This window comes from Vipera berus (assembly GCF_964194415.1).
Source record: "Vipera berus genome assembly, chromosome: 2".
In the NCBI taxonomy this organism is placed as follows: Eukaryota; Metazoa; Chordata; class Lepidosauria; order Squamata; family Viperidae; genus Vipera; species Vipera berus.
In genome coordinates, this window is record NC_138203.1 from 272,024,207 (window position 1) to 272,041,523 (window position 17,317).

A 17,317-nucleotide genomic window follows, 5' to 3' on the forward strand; every position below is an offset into this window, starting at 1 on the left:
TTGTGGTCTTTTTATTACCCTTTTATCTTTTCGATTGTCTCTTTTGAATGTTATGTAGATGTTGTTTATCTCTGTGTATCTATTGATGGCTGATTTGTCTGAGTAACAGGCTTCCAGGAATTCTCTAGAGGTTTTGGTCTAGGATTCTCAGAGTTTCCCAATTGAAGCTATAGTTAAGTGTGTCCGTGTGATGCGCAATTTTTTTTAAAATTCCATTTATATCCTGCCCTTCTCCGAAGACTCAGGGCGGCTTACAAGCTTAGCAGTAGCCTTCATTCTATGTATATGCCTGCTTATTAGGGCTTTCACACACACCCCCAAGCGGCATTATTACAAAGTCAGCTTAATTGCCCCCAACAATCTGGGTCCTCATTTTACCTACCTGGGAAGGATGGAAGGCTGAGTCAACCTTGAGCCTGGTGGGATGCGAACCTGCACTAATTGCAGGCAGCTGGTGTTACTTAAGGAGGCATTAGCCCACTGCTCCACCAAGGCTCTTAATTAATTAATTAATTAATTAAGGCGTTTTCATCCTGTCTCCAGACTGCTAGCTGCAATTGATGGATGCCCTCTGCTAATCTTCTGCCCAGTTCTCCAAGCAGACTCCCACCTATACTGGCAGGACAAGCCACTTGTGTATAAACAGAGAAAACCACCAGGTCTCGTGAACATCTCCCATCAAACCCCCTGAAGGGATTCACCATGTAATAGATGTCAGTGACGGTATTTGATCCAACGGGTTTCAATCCAATTCTGAGGGTATCTCCAATGTTCAAGCCATAACTTTGGGAAGTTTCAATGATCAGATAGTTGCCTCTGGGGGACTTGGTGGGTTTGGCGGTCAGGGTTGCTTCTGCTGGACTCTCTCTTCCCGCTGTTAGCTGTGGGAAAAACAAAAACAGTCAGGCTGTTTTATAGACACATAGACAAAGGGGAATCAAGAGCAGACTATTGATTGTTTGTTGGTTTCTGGGTTGGGAAAGTGCCACGTACAGCTAGTCTTCGACTCATGGCCACAATTGAGCCCAAAATTTCTGTTGCTAAGCAAGACAGGTTAAGTGCCTTTTGCCCCATTTTATGACCTTCCTTGACACAGTTTTTAAGAGAATCACTGGCTTTGCTTGCCAGAAGGTCTCAGAAGGTGATCACATGACCCCAGGACTCTGCAACCATCATAGATACATGACAAATGCCCAGGGCCTGTAATTTTTTATCACCTATTCATGGGGATGCTCCAACGGTCGGGAGTGTGAATTGTGGTATAATTCACTTTTTACCGTGCCATTGCAACTTTGAATGGGGACTACCCATACGGCATGTGTGTACAGTATGCATATCTGAAATGGTATAGGTCAGGGGTAGGCAACCTTGGCTCTTTTATGACTCGTGGACTTCAACATCCAGAACACCTGAGCCAGCCATGCTGAGGGGGAAAGGGAGAGGTTTCCAAGCTGAGCCATGCTGGCTCAGGAATTCTGGGAGTTGAAGTCCACGAGTCATAAAAGAGCCAAGGTTGCCCACCCCTGGTATAGGTTCTCCTGCTTGAGCAGGGGGCCGGACTAGGGACCTCCAAGGTCCCTTACAGCTCTATTCTATTCTATTCTATTCTATTCTATTCTATTCTATTCTATTCTATTCTATTCTATTCTATTCTATTCTATTCTATTCTATTCTATTCTATTCTATTCTATTCTATTCTATTCTATTCTATTCTATTCTATTCTATTCTATTCTTATTTCCATTTCCATTTCCTATTCTATTCTATTTCCATTTCCATTTCCTATTCTGTTCTGTTCTGTTCTATTTTGAAATAAACCTCCTTTTGGTTACCAATGACGGATAGTCGCAGATACAGAACTGGTATTATACACATTAGAAAACTACAACATTACATTACTTTTGGACATAACCGCCATTCAAATTGAGGCACTTCTCATAACGTCTTACAAGGTTTGAAATTCCTTCCGCAAAAAATATATATATCTCCTGCCTGGGAATGAAACCACCCTGTAGCAGCATCGTGCATTGTCATCATCAAAGCGGTGTGACACAAGCCACTGGATCATTTTCAATTGATCTAGCAGACAGGTCAATTGCAACTGTTATTGTCTTTCTCCCACCCCCCTCCTCTCCCCTCCCTTTGGATGGGTGGAGCCAGGCCTTTTTTTCTCATAGAACGCTCAGAACGGAGTTCCGGCACCTTTTTTGGATGGAACCTTGTAGAATAGGCAAGGCGGGTTGTATGACATGTGTGAGTTCCGGCACCTTTTTCTTTTACAAAAAAAGCACTGGGTGGAGCAATACCGTGACAGCGACTGAGGAAGACCCTTGAGCAATGTTGAGTCTGTAGCTCACGATTCCCTGCTTATCGGTATTCATCTGTTGATCCATGGGAGATGCTGCCCCGGTTATTTGGGTTCTGAAGTGGACTGGGAGGTTGGGGGCTGGTGAGCCATCCGGCAGAGTGATTCGAGCCTTGAGGAAGTGGAAGAAAACCCAGACAGTTTTTATTAATAATGATAAATACTCTGAAGTTTTAGAATTCAAACAAATACCTGCCACATAAGAGTCCAGACATAGCAAGTCTTGATAAAAAAGACAAAAAAGTCTAGATAGTAGACCAGACATGTCAAACACACGGCCCGGGGGCCAGATCCGGCCCACGAAGTGGTTTCATGTGGCCCCCGAAGCCAGAGACCCTCCTTCTGCCAGAGACCCCCAGATCTGTCCCACTCCTGCCCAGGCCCCCATAGGCACCCTTGATGCCAATGATGTAGAGCTGGCCATGCCCACCCAGTAGGCCATACGCACTCCAGCTACGCCCACCCAGTAGGACATGTCCACCCTGGCCATACCCACCCGGCCCCCCGAGGGCAACCACAATGCTGATGTGGCCCTCAATGAAATTGAGTTTGACACCCCTGTAGTAGACATTGCAATACCTGGAGACAGCAGAAACAGAAGAGGAATAACTGGAGAAAAATCACAAAATACAAAGACCCGCAAATGGAAGTAGAATGACCATAGCATGAGAAAGCAAAGATAGTACCAATAATAATAGGGTCCTTGGATAGAATCCCAAAACATCTGGAGAACCGTTCAAAGACCACCGGCATTGACTAAAGCCCTACCAGTCAATTTCAGAAGTCTGCTTTTCTTAGAAAGGCTTACATCCTGCCATGATATCTTTAATGCCATCAAACAACAACATCTGCCTAGCCCAGGTCCTGGAGAAATACTTGGTTACTGGATAAAAATACTAAATCCAGTTTAAACCTCTGGCTGACTGTACTTCCCGTGATAATAATTCAAATGTATTGGCTGACCAGTGAAACTTTATGGGTTTTAATTGCATACCTACAGCTGAGGCGTGCCACATATGCACAATTGCAATAATGAACACATTCACATGGGCAGATTGATCTGCAAGAACCCGCTGAGAGTTCTGGATTGAGGTGGGGTAGAAATATGGGCAATAAATCAATAAAAATAGATGAATGAGTTCCATACATGCTCCCTCATCCACAGAGCGCTGATTTGGACTTACAGATTTTGGTGAACTACATCTCCCACAATTCTCCTCTTATAGGTTGGGGAATTGGGATTAACTCAGCTAAGTGTGGATTTTTCTCCAATTTGTGAAAAGCTATCTGATAATACCAACTCCAGTAATAAGCAGAGCAGGGCAGAAGCCCCTTAAAAATGCAATTCACCCCTCATCTCTCCAATGGATTCTGGCCCACTCTTTAAAATCTTTCCACAAGCAGCCTGAAGAATTTCTACAGCTTTCCAATTGCATTTCAGATGATCCATTACGATGGTTCTGCTTTTAAAGATATGTTTCACCAAAACAATGACCTCTGGTGATTAGAAGCTGTATCTCTAAAACCCCAAAGAGGTGTCGGATTCACACAACTGACTTGCCCAGGATGCAAATTCAGCCCTGACCAGTTCTTGAGGAAAAATAACTTCCTGACAGTTAGAACAACTAACCAGTGGAACAACCTGCCTCCAGAAGTGGTGAATGCTCCAACACTGGAAGTTTTTAAGAAGAGACCGGACAGCCATTTGTCTGAAATGTTATAGGGTTTCCTGCCTTAACAGGGGGTTGGACTAGATGACCTCCAAGGTCCCTTCCATCTTCTTCTTCTTCTTCTTCTTCTTCTTCTTCTTCTTCTTCTTCTTCTTCTTCTTCTTCTTCTTCTTCTTCTTCTTCTTCTTCTTCTTCTTCTTCTTCTTCTTCTTATATTATTATTATTATTATTATTATTATTATTATTATTATTATTATTATTATGCACACATTGTCCTTACTTGTCTCCAGCCTCTCAAAAGTTTATTTATTTATTTATTTATTTATTTATTTATTTATTTATTTATTTATTTATTTATTGGATTTATATGGCCACCTACCCACTCTCAGTGACTCTGGATGGCTTACAAAAGTTGACATCTATCCTTTTTTTCCCTGTGTTTTGTTTTGTTTTTTACTCATGCCACCTTAGGGTTTACCTGATTTAGTGAATTTAATTGCAGACAAATTCTTCTGATTCAATTTCAAACTTGGCTCTTTTATGACTTGTGGACTTCAACTCCCAGAATTCCTCAGCCAGCGTGCCTGGTGGAAACTTAACCAAAGGTGGCATTTCTACTGTACACTTTTCCCAAAAGGTTTCCACAATTTTGGCCACTACTGTACGTTACACACACCAGCGTCAAGCTGCTGAAGTGTGCAAAGCCCTGAGTTTGAAATTCAGAAATGTGAAGGACAACTAGAATCAACAGGCATCCGTTCTCTCCACCACACTTCTCAAGATGGAAGATGAACACGGCAAAACAAAACAAAACAAACCACCACAGCACATACCAGCACTTCGTACGGAGCATTGGGCACAAAGTAACGTTTGGTTTTTGACAGGTCCACAGAATAAGGCGATGATATAAATTTCACTGAGGTGAGTTCTTGTTCCTCCAGTTGTCCACCTAGGAGAATGAGGAAAAGGTCAACAAGCCACTCTTAAACTTAACCAAGTTTTACAGAGATGCTGAAGTCTCAGGTTAGAGGAGAAGCAGCCCTTTCGGGGGAAGGTTAACAAATCAGTAACATGTACAGATAGTCCTTGACTTCGTTCAGTGACCATTTGAAGCTACAACAGCACTGAAAAAGCGACTTAGGACCATTTTTCACACTTACAACTGTTGCAGCATCCCCCGTGGTCACATGTTCAAAATTTAGATGCTTGGCAACTGGTTCATATTTATGACGGTTGTTGTGTCCTGAGGTCGTGTCATTCCCTTTCGTAACCTTCTGAGAAGCAAAGTCAAGGGGGAAGCCATATTCACTTCACAACCGTGTTACTAACTTAATAACTGAAGTGAGTCACTTCGCCCCTATGGCAAGAAAGGTCGTAAAATGGGTGAAAATTCACTTAACCACCGTCTCGCTTAGCAACGGAAATTTTGGGCTCAATTGTGGCCGTAAGCCAAGGACTACCTGTATTTGTTTTTGTTTTCTCATCAGAGTTCAGGCTGGCTGGTTTTATTTATTTATTTATTTATTTATTTATTTATTTATTTATTTATTTATTTATTTATTTATTTATTTATTTATTTATTTATTTATTTATTTATTTATTTATTTGGTTTATATACCGCCCTATTCCCAAAGGACTCAGGGCAGTTTACAAGGCAAAATTTAAAAACAATCCAATATAAAATTAAAATAAATTAAAATAAATTAAATTAAGTCTAGCCACAAAAATTAAATCACAATTTAAAAACATTAAACCCCTCAGTTCAGACCAGATAGCTCAAAGAGCCAGGTTTTTAGGTGTTTTTTTTTTAGGTTTTACGCAGTGGAGGCTTAAACAAAGTGTACTAAACAAGCCCGAGTTGATGGAGTTTACATATCATGCTCAGCTACAAACTCTAGTTTATAAATCACAGTGGCCAGGTTCATCCCACACTCCCAACCCTCAACCAAATAATCACATAACGAGGGTGAGGGTTCGTTCTATGAGCTTGTGGGTTGGTTTCTGAATGTTTCGTTACCAGGCTTGGTGACATCTTCAGCAGAGTTTAGGGAATGTCCAGGTCAGTGTTCTTCCAACGTCCACAACTAGGCTGCCAGGCACTAGCCCAGGGGTAGGCAACCTTGGCTCTTTTATGACTCATGGACTTCAACTCCCAGAATTCCTGAGTCAGCACAGTCCATGAGTCATAAAGGAGCCGAGGTTGCCTACCCTTGCACTAGCAGCCAGAGGGACAGAATCCATTTTTGGATTTTTGGCATCCAAAAATGACTCCAGACACAGCGAATTCCTTTGGCTAGTGCCTGGCAGCCTAGTTGTAGACGTTGGAAGAGCACTGACACAGACGTCCCCTAAACTCCGCCGGAGATGTCACTAGCCTGGCAACGAAACGTTCGGAAACCAACCCACAAGCTCGGAGAATCAACCTTCACCCTCATCCGACGCCCAAGCTACAGATATTCGCCACTATTACAAACCACACAATGGTTTAGCAGAGGGTGCGAGTCCCCGCTGTGAAGGATAAAAATGAGATGGGGCAGTTTAGGTTTTCTGCCTGAGCAGGGGGTTGGACTAGAAGACCTCCAGGGACCCTTCCAACTCTGTTGTTCTGTTATTCTGTTATGTTCCTTGTTCTTAAGCTTATGGGCTACACTAACATTTATTACTCTTGTTTTAAGACCAGCCAGGCCTTGAGATCTAACACTGAGCTCTAAGCCCTCTCCTCCATCCACAATAAAGCTAGGTGTCCTAAGTAATAAGGTTTAACAACTGACAAACGAGTCTCTGGCCTGTTCGTAGATCACTCCTTGTCAGTAGCTTATGAAGCCATCATGTTTCATTTTGGTACGCTGCTCTCCTTTCATTAAACCAGGAAGTGAAGGTGGAATGATTTCCTTTCTGTTCCCTCTCTGACAGCGCAAGTAAATCAAGTAAACCCTGACAATACAAAGCCCCAAAGAGTGGATTCACCTAATACCACCTGACAGCATTTATTCTCACATGTGTTGGCTGAAAAGTAATATAAATTTCACACAAGCGAAGGGAGAGTCTTCCTTCCCACCATCAAAGCCTTGAAAAGCATGAACGATTCCAGCTTGTGTGGAATATGAAACCCCCTTCCACCTTTATTTCTCCTTTATTGGTAGGCACCCTTCCACGATCTGATGTACTCAGGATGTCCGGTGCAAACCTAACACATCTGGCAAAAGACCAAACTGGAGAAACCTTTTTTATATTTTCAAACTTACTTGCCGTCTCTATGACAGAGGCTGCGATGTAAAGGGATGTTCCAACAAGGTCCTGCAGGGGGTGCCCCACTTTCTCAGCGAGGACGCTGCGTTTCAAGATCAGCGAGCCCTCGCCATCCTCGATCTGAAACAGGGCAAATTAGGAAGGCGTTAAGGTATAAATTTTTTTTAAAAAAAATCACATCTGCTGTATGCCTGTTACCATAAATCCCATTTGCTCATTCTGTGATCGAGAAATAGGAGGTTCACCAAGGGGAAAACCTAAACAGAAGCATCCAAATTTTGTGAGCATGGGCCCAGTCTGTTTCGTGCGACTGCTGGCGAGTTAGTGACTTCAGGACTCGCTCAGTTCCAAGTACAGAGTTCTTGTTCAAAGTGATTACTATTCAGGATTTAGCCTGAATTTGTTTTCACATTCAGATGTGGGGCATATAAAGGTAAAAGTTTTCCCTGTCCAGTCGTGTCCCATTCTAGGGGGCGTTGCTCATCTCTCTTTCTTAGCTGAGGGAGCCAGCATTGTCCAAAAACGCTTCCGTGATCATTTGCACGGCATGTTTATACACCGAGGCCAGTGGTGGGATTCAAATATGTGAACAACTGGTTCTCTGTGTGGATGCCGCTTCCGGAAGTCCGTTCTGGGCAACACAAAATTAGCTACCATTTCTGCCGAACTGGTGCGAACTGGCTGAATCCCACCACAGACCGAGGCTCATGGAACACTGTTATTTTCCTACTGAAATGTTACCTATTTATCTACTTGCATAGGCCATGGTGGCGCAGAGGTTAGAATGCAGGCTAACTCACTGCTCACTCCAGGAGTTCAATTCTGAACAGCTCAAGGTTGACAGCCTTCCATTCCTTCCAAGGTCAGTAAAATGAGGAGCCAAATTGTTGGGGGGAAAATATGTTGACCTGCTTAGAGAGGGCAGTAAAGCACTGTGAAAGGATATATAGGTCTAAGTCAGTGGACCCCAACCTTTTGGGCACCAGGGACCGGTTCCGTGGAGAAAGGTTTTTCCACGGACCAGAGAGTGTGTGGTTTTGTGTGCTGCCTGCATCCCATGGATGGGGCTTTGCTTGTTTGTGTGGACCGGTTGCTGGCATGCCGCGGCCCGTTACTGGTCCACCGACCGGGAGTCGGGGACCCCTGTTCTAATTGCTATTGCTATTGCTATTTGCATGCTTTTGAATTGCTAGATTGGCAGGAACTTGGGTAAGAACGGGAGGTCAACCCATCCTATGATGCTTGGGTCTCAAACTGCCAATCTTCTGGTCGACAAATCCAGCATCTGAACCACTAGGCCACCCTGCTGGTGGATACAGTATATAGGGCGTATGCTGTAAGGCAGGGGTCTTCAAACTTGGCCCTTTTAGAACTAGTGGACTTCAACTCCCAAAATGTCTCAGCCAGCCATTCTGGCTGAGGGATTCTCAGAGTTGAAGTCCACAAGTCCTAAAAGGGCCATGTTTGAAGACCCCTGTTGTAAGGGAAAATATTAAAGGAAAGATAAAGATGAGCAAATACATTACTCTCACTACTGAATAGCTATTGAGTCATGTGCAAAACATGCACTATTTAAATCAAATAAATAAATAAAAATAAAACTATTACATTTGTCCCATCCCTGTCCAAAAAATGCATTCGTTAGGGAAGGATTTATGAAACGTTGGAGCCGTAAAATGAAATCTGATCAGCTCCTACCTGGTTTGGCTTCAGGAAATCATTAAAAACGGAATTGTTTAAGAAGACCCTTGATTTATAGATGTTGCCATCTATTTTTTTATTGCTGTTTGGTTGATTTTTTATGATTTTACTTGTGGTTTAATTTTTGGGGAGGTTAGAGGGGAAACTGCTGAAAGTTTATTGATTGCAATTGTATCATGGACATTTTTTTTGTTTCTGATTTTGTAACCTGAAGTCCCTGTTTGTAAATTGGATGGCTATATAAATGTATTTAATAATTAAATATTAAATAAATAAATCTGCTGAAAGTTTTTCTGTTGCAGGCAGGCAAAAAACCTAAAATAAATTAAAATAAAATAATAAAATAAATAATAAAATAAAGTGAAATAAAAAATAAAAATAATAAATAATAAATAAAATAAAGTGAAATAAAATAAATAATAAAATAAAAATAAATAATAAAACAGAACAAAACAAAATCTCTGTTCCCTTACCGGGATTTGATGTACTAGTCCTGAGATATAGACCTTTTCCTTATTCTCACCAATCACACCAAATCGCACATATGCTATGCCGGTGACCCCTTTGCCATAGAAAAAACTGTTGGGGAAGCCAAGAAAAGGGGGGGGGGGAATATCGCATGATTAACTTAGGAATAAAAGCTGTAGATGACCAGAAAAAAAATTCCTCCTGCTACAAGCTTCATCTAATCCACAGCCTGAAATGATCTTTCTGATTGATTATGTCCCATCAAGGTGATGTTATCTCTTAGCAACCACGCAATTAAGATTTTCTCCATGAGGATCTCTCCCTCACCTGGTCCTTCATGTCTTGGGACTGTGTCTCCATCCCCACTATAACTGAGACTGTCCTCCACACACACCCCACCTTTGGTTGCTCTCTTCTTCTCTTCCCTTCTACCTTTCCCAGCATTACAACCTTCCTCCTGGAGAGTTAGAATTAGGCCATCTGGCTGCTGGTAATGTTTTTTTAACCAAACAATGTTATACCACATTCCCTTTTGTAGTATAATCTTTAATATACCCAAGAACAAGACACTAGAAATATTAACCTTCCCTTCCCTTCTCTTCTATCAATCCACACACCTTCTTCCTTTCCTTTCCTTTCCTTTCCTTTCCTTTCCTTTCCTTTCCTTTCCTTTCCTTTCCTTTCCTTTCCTTTCCTTTCCTGTCCCCTCTCACAAACCACTATAAGACCCATGATGTTGTCATTGAAAAATTTGAGAACCTTCTGACCTATTTTGCATCTGTTTTTTTTTTCCCTGGGCTTCTAGTGACAATGGCAATTCAGCTCCCCAAAGGCAAAACTGCCTTCATTTCAGGCTTGCAGTTGTCGGGTGCCTTATTTTGGATTGCAGCTATCTCAAAGACTTTAGCAGGTTTGAGCAGTATCACGGTTAATGAATCCACTGAATAAGAATGAGTTGCTTACTTAGCCTGAATATTAATTTGCAAGTCAGGTGTTTGCTGTCCGGTGACCAGGATGTATTTCTGTTCTGGGACAATCTTCACTTCGAAATGAGGCAGGACTGATGAGACAAAAGAAGAGATACAAATTGGAGCTTCACCCACCACCACCTTCCAATCTGTATCTTTGATTAGCTTAAAAACAATATCATGCTCCTGTTTCTGTTCAAGCAGGAAACAATGCCCTAATCCAGGGGTGTCAAACTCAATTTCATTGAGGGCCGCATCAGCATTGCAGTTGCCCTCAAGGGGCTGGGTGGGTGTGGCCTGGGTGGGCGTGGCCTACTGGGTGGGCGTGGCTAGAGTGCGTATGGCCTACTGGGTGGGCGTGGCCAGCTCTACATCGTTTGCATCAAGGGTGCCTATGGGGGCCTGGGCAGGAGTGGGACAGATCTGAGGGTCTCTGGCAGGAGGAGGGTCTCTGGGCCAGGGCCAAGGCAGTGGGGGCCGTTCCCTCACTGTTTTCAGGATGGCTTTGCAGGCCACATGAAACCACTTCGTGGGCCAGATCCGGCCCCCGGGCCTTGTGTTTGACATGTCTGCCCTAATCCATGGACCATCAAGGAGAAAACCACACACACACACACACACACACACACACACACACACACACACACACACACCAAATAACACCGGCAGGGCAAGCTACGGTATGTAAGCAGGGAGCAAACCTCACACTCACTAGCACTGATGACGTTACCCAGTCAGGTAATGAAAAGTCTGCAAGCAAAAGCAATCACGTTCAGAGAGCATCAAGGTCTCCCTAGCGCAGTCTTGGGCTACACATATTATCCGTAGCAGAACATCCAGATTCAACCATAGTTTCGTTCCATACAGCATTAATCTTGTGAATTCTCGGGCTTCCTCCTTCCGTTATATATTCAAGATGGACAGTATTTAATACTCTATTGTTATGTATATGTAGGGGTGTGGGTCTACATATATTTGATTTGATTTGATTTATTAAATTTATATGCCGCCCTTCTCCTTAAGGACTCAGGGCGGCTCACAACAATAAAAATTGACAGACAAAAAATACAAAAATTAAAAAAAGAATTAAACAATGAATATAAGAAATACGGGACAATTTAGCACAATAAAAACCAAATTAAAAACCAGAATCAGTCCAGGCCCGCTTGTTGGAATAACCATGTCTTCAGGTCACGGTGGAAGGATCGATGTTGTTTATAGTATGTTTTAGGTGTGTGTCATATATGTATTTCACTTTGAGAGCGGGCAACTAAATTTCATTTTTGATGTGTGCCGTTGTGCCCACAGTAAAAAATGACAACAAAGACTATCTTATCTTATCTTATCTTATCTCTTCTTTAATGAAAATGTTTAATGAAAAAGTTTAACAAAAAAAGGACTAGGGGTGACATGATAGCAATGTTCCAATATTTGAGGGGTTGCTACAAAGAAGGGGGGGGGGGTCAATCTATTTTCTAAAGCATCTGAAGGTACGAGAAGAAGGAACGGATGGAAATTCATCAAGGAGAGAAGCAACTTAGAATTAAAGAGAAATTTTCCGACAGTCAGAACAATTAACCAGAGGAACAACTTACCTCCAGAGGTTGTGGTTTCTCCAACACTAGAGGGTTTTACGAAGAGATTGGACAGCCATTTGTCTGGATTGATATAGGGTCTCCTGCTTGAGCAGGGGGTTGGACTAGAAGACCTCCTAGGTCCCTCCCAACTCTGCTGTTTTGTTATTCTCTTCTACTGGGACAGCACCATTTGCTGGCTTCGTACGTGGGGCAGGATAGGGATTGCCAGTGGGAGCAATAGATTTTATGGTGATACAGTTTTCTGCCAGCTCAGGGCCTGGGGGGGTTAGCAGAGCACTTTAATGTGCCATTAAAGTATATTTGGGAACAGAACTAGGATGGCGTTATCTCAGAACGTACCATATTTTTTCACTTCAAACTCCGTGGTCGTGTTAAAGCTCTGCCCATGGGCAAAGTGGGCCGTGATGGTCCAAATGCCAGGCCTGAATAGGAGAGGAACAAGAACAGAAGGAAACCTTAGTTGGTGCACAGAAATTGCAGGGTCTGAAAAATTACACTCCCGTGCTGCACAGCAAGAGGGCCAAAGCAGATACGCAAAGTCTGCTTGTGCTGCTGGCTAGAAACCTGGTAGAAGGTAGTCCTTGACTTACATTCATCATTGAGCCTGGAATTACACCAGCCCGCCGCTTGCACGAGTTGAGCTGTGCGCTTGTGCATGCATGCTGGCCCACCGCTCGTGAGGCCCAGTTCCAAATAGGCCACGGCCCAGATGTGGGCTGCGGCCCAGGCAGTGCTGGGATTCAGCTGGTTCCCACCACTTTGGCAGAACCAGTAGCTAATTTTTTGTCACCCAGGCCCAGAACAAACTTCCGGAAGCGGCATCCACACAGAGGACTGGTTGTTCACATATTTGAATCCCACCACTGGGCCATAGATCAGGGGACCCCAAACTATTGGCTACCTGGCCGAGTGAGTGGCCGGCTGGTGCATGTGTGTGCGGGCGTTCACAGCCCCACTCGCAAGAGCGTTGCCATGAGTGTCACAGGCATTCATGGCCCTACTCATGCAAGCAACGGGTGTTCAAGCATGTGCACCCACACATGCTTGCATTCACCCCCACACACACAAAACCAGCCCTTCTTTCCCCCCCCCTCCCCTTGCTCCAGGCCACCAACCCTGACCTAGATAACACAAACACTGGGAATTTCCCAAACTCAGGTAGTCTTGTGACAGTGAATCTGAGTCTGTTTCTCCCCATCCAAGCCCGAAAGGTCTCCTGGCATAATAACTAGAATGCCAAATTAAATAATAGACTTGGTTAAATACATCTGAAATAATTGCATAGTTAGGACTGTCAGATTAGAGTAAAAAAAATAATAATCCCAATTTCACCCTTCAACATCACTGCATTTGTGTTTGGGGAAAAGCTGAAAGTATCAATGTTTAGTGAAACTTACTCAGCAATGTCAGGAATTGACAGATGGTCATTTATGACAGTTTGAAGTGCGCTCCGTTCAATTTTCTTGACCTGAAATCCCCGTGGATTCTGAGGGAGTGAAACAGGAACACAGTGAGTGAATTTCATAAAACAAATGGTGTTAAAAGTAGCAAATTTCCTCATGTATAATGTTCCAATGAGTGTATGTATATCTGCTTCACTGCATTTTAATTGAGCCACTTGCTTATTACCTTCACAGTGATAACAACGAGATTGTTGGTTGGACGTAACTTGTGATCCAGAGGGAAGACTCGGAAGTTCACTGGAATAAATGAAGGAAAGTGGAGGGTGAGAGAAAGAAGGAAGCGAGGTGGTAAGGCAAATCCAAAACCTGCCCCACAGGGTTGTTGTAGTGGGGGGAATAGGAGGTTGGGATCATTGAAGCCACTCGGAGGCTTCAACTGGTCCAGAATGCGGCCGCGCGAGTTGTATTGGGAGTCTCCCGATACTCCCATGTAACACCTCTACTCTGCGAGCTGCATTGGCTTCCAGTTGCCCTCCGGGTGAGATTCAAGGTGCTGGTGATGACCTATAAAGCCCTAAATGGCATGGGTCCAGATTACTTACGGGAGCACCTGCTGCCAGCATCAACTTCCCTTCGTCCAGTGCGCTCCCACAGAGAGGGCCTCCTCAGGGTGCCGTCGGTCAGAGAGTGTCGGGTGGCGATCCCCAGGGGGAGGGCGTTCTCTGTGGGCGCGCCAGGCCTTTGGAACCATTTACCGGTTGAGCTCCGGATGGCTCCTGACCTTCGCTCCTTCCGCTGTGACCTGAAAACTTACTTATTTGAACAAGCCGGCCTGGTCTGATGGGTTTGGGGTATTTTAATATTAATTTTAATTAATTTTTATTGTAATTGGGCTTTATATTTAATTTTATCTTAACTTTTTGTATAGTGTATTTTTATTGTATTCATTGCCCTGTACACCACCCTGAGTCGTTCGGGAGAAGGGCGGTATAGAAATTAAATAATAATAATAATAATAATAATAATAATAATAATAATAATAATAATAATAACAACAACAACAACAACAATAATAACAACAACAATAATAACAACAATAACAACTATTATTATTATTATTATTATTATTATTATTATTATTATTATTATTATTATTATTAAGCACTGTATGTACACCACCTTGAGTTGACCTGGAGATTCATTGATGACAAACAGGGTAAACGAAAAGAACAGAGCCCAGTGTATGTAAGGAAGGAATAGGAGCTGGGCTCACCCTTTTGCCGGGGTGTGTAAATGGGCTTGTCCGTCTGTAGCAAGAGGTACCCTTCTCGGGCGCTCCAACGCAGGTTGAGGGTTTGAATGTTCCTGGGGGTGTTGAGCTGAGAACTGTAGGCCACAAGTTGGATGTAGCGGTTTCGCCGCTGGTTGCTCAAACCACAAAAGTCAAAAAGGTTCTGTGTCACCTGCACGAATGGAAAACAGTTAAGCCAGAGAGCGAACGAAGCTTTCTGGAAGCAAGAGAACAGATAACGTAGAATTTGTACATCGTCAGAGAAATTCTGATATCAAAACCAGGACCCAGATTGTTGGGGGCAATTAAGGTGACTTTGTAATAATGCCGCTTGGGGGGGGGGTGAAAGCCCTAATAAGCAGGCATATACATAGAATGAAGGCTACTGCTAAGCTTGTAAGCCGCCCTGAGTCTTCGGAGAAGGGCGGGATATAAATGGAATTTTTAAAAAAAAACGAGGAGAGGGGCTTTCCCCACTATTTCTGTTCCTTCTGCGTGGGCATCGCGTGATAAGCAAAGCCACAAAACCTTATAAAAGGATATTTCATACTTTTGCATTACCACCTTATTCTACTACACCAAAAGGAGTCTGAAGGCAATGCTTTTCTTTTTCCCCTATCTATCCTACCCTTCTCTCTCTTCTCCTTTTCCTCCCTTATTTCCCTTTTTTTCCTTTCTACTTCTGTATTTTATATTTTGATAAACTAATAATATAATAAAATCCAAGGAGTAAATTGCAGTGTTTCCTATACTGTAGCCCGATCTTTCTCAACCTTGGTGAGTGTAAGCTGTATGGACTCCCAGAATTCTCCATCCACCTGGAGAATTTTTTGTTGCTACACAAGACAGTTGTTAAGTGAGTTTTGCCCCATTTTGCGACCTTTTGAGCCACGGTTGTTAAGTGAATCACTGTAGTTGTTACATTAGCAACATGGTTGTTAAGTGAATCTGGCTTTCCCATTGACTTTGCTTGTAAGAAGGTCACAAAATGTGATCACAGGATCCCGGGACCATCATAAATATGAGTCAGCTGCCAAGCATCCAGATTTTGATCACGTGGGATGCTGCAATGGTTGTAAGTGTGAAAAACCATCATAAGTCACCTTTTTCGGTGCCATTGTAACTTTGAACTGCTGTAAGTTGAGGACTACCTGCACATCATCCACATTTACAGTGAGGGATCCCTGTTTCTGAATGTTTTAAGGGTTAAAAATCCATTAGCACAGTGAACAAACTTTTAGACTCAGAGTGAGGACAGTCTACTTCCTGCTTGGCAGCAAAATGGGTTTTGTTCACCCTAAAGAACCTTGCAGGTGTGTTGCCAGAGTTCAGTGGGAAAATCCCTTTGTGGATTTTAGCATCCTGGGAAGAGAGATAAATCCCAGTGTAATAATCCTCATCTACAAAATACACAGTTAGACAATAAAAGCATTCAGAAAGATGCATGATATCTCTGTAAATGGCTGTTAGCCTTCGTGTGAAAAGCAGAACTTTCCCCCTTATCACCGAACGGTGATCATGATGTCAATTTTTATTACCCCTTTACAGGAACTTCTGGCTATTTCAGGCGAGTGTTTCTCTTTTCATGTTTCCCAGACGTTCCACCCAGATGTCCAATATATCCTTTTTTCCCATCAACTTCCTCCTTCAAGTTCTGCATGGCCATTCAGGCTGGTACAGCAATTTTGACTTGTCAGCATCCAATCCGGAAAACAATAACAGATCACAGTTCCATTTCTGCTCCTCTGCAACCTGTGTCTTGTTGGCCTCAGCACATTATTTCACAGACCGTCTTAAGAGCAACATCTGATCGCTTGGCAAGCTGGTGTTTTCAAAAGTCCAGGAAGAACCTTACTGAACTCTGCTGCTAACATTTAATTCTGGTTTGAAGAAAACAGTGGCTTGCAAACATCGAGCAAGCTATATTTTTCCCAAACCAGGAACTGAAGAGGAAAGAAACGGTGCATCTGAACTTGAGGATTTCATTATTTATTTTATTTATTTTATTTTTATTTTTATTCCATTTATATCCTGCCCTACTCCGAAGACTCAGGGCGGCTTACAAGCTTAGCAGTAGCCTTCATTCTATGTATATGCCTGCTTATTAGGGCTTTCACACACACCCCAAGCAGCATTATTACAAAGTCAGCTTAATTGCCCCCAACAATCTGGGTCCTCATTTTACCTACCTCGGAAGGATGGAAGGCTGAGTCAACCTTGAGCCTGGTGGGATGCGAACCTGCACTAATTGCAGGCAGCTGGTGTTACTTAAGGAGGCATTAGCCCACTGCTCCACCAAGGCTCTGTATTTATATGTCAAAGTAGCCAGATCTTGTCTTAGCCTGGTTTTATAACAGAGTAACAGTGTTGGAAGGGACCTTGGAGGTCTTCTAGTCCAGCCCTTTGCTCAAGCAGGGAACCCTGTACCATTTCAGACAAATGGCTGTCCAGTCTCTTCTTAAAAACCTTCCATGATGAAGCATCCACAACTGTCAGGAAATTTCTCCTTAAATCCAGGTTTTATCTCTCTTTGGTCAGTTTCCAACCATTGTTTCTTGTCCTGCCTTCAGGTGGTTTGGAGAATAGGTTGGCACCCTCTCCTTT

The 17,317-nt window shown here is 43.1% G+C and overlaps 1 protein-coding gene across 1 annotated transcript in view; it reads right to left on the bottom strand.

The window, feature by feature from the left end:
* Positions 1-17,317, bottom strand: part of LOC308664358 (complement C4-B-like) — an 82,895-nt gene that overhangs the window by 55,283 nt on the left and 10,295 nt on the right. Inside the window, exons 3-12 of the mRNA XM_081321565.1 lie at positions 14,696-14,885; positions 13,649-13,719; positions 13,417-13,505; positions 12,359-12,441; positions 10,417-10,513; positions 9,459-9,564; positions 7,281-7,404; positions 4,869-4,984; positions 2,306-2,476; positions 702-881 (exon numbers count right to left, since the gene is read on the bottom strand). Of these exons, the coding sequence (XP_081177691.1) occupies positions 702-881; positions 2,306-2,476; positions 4,869-4,984; positions 7,281-7,404; positions 9,459-9,564; positions 10,417-10,513; positions 12,359-12,441; positions 13,417-13,505; positions 13,649-13,719; positions 14,696-14,885 (1,227 nt within the window). The remainder of the gene's footprint in view (positions 1-701; positions 882-2,305; positions 2,477-4,868; positions 4,985-7,280; positions 7,405-9,458; positions 9,565-10,416; positions 10,514-12,358; positions 12,442-13,416; positions 13,506-13,648; positions 13,720-14,695; positions 14,886-17,317) is intronic.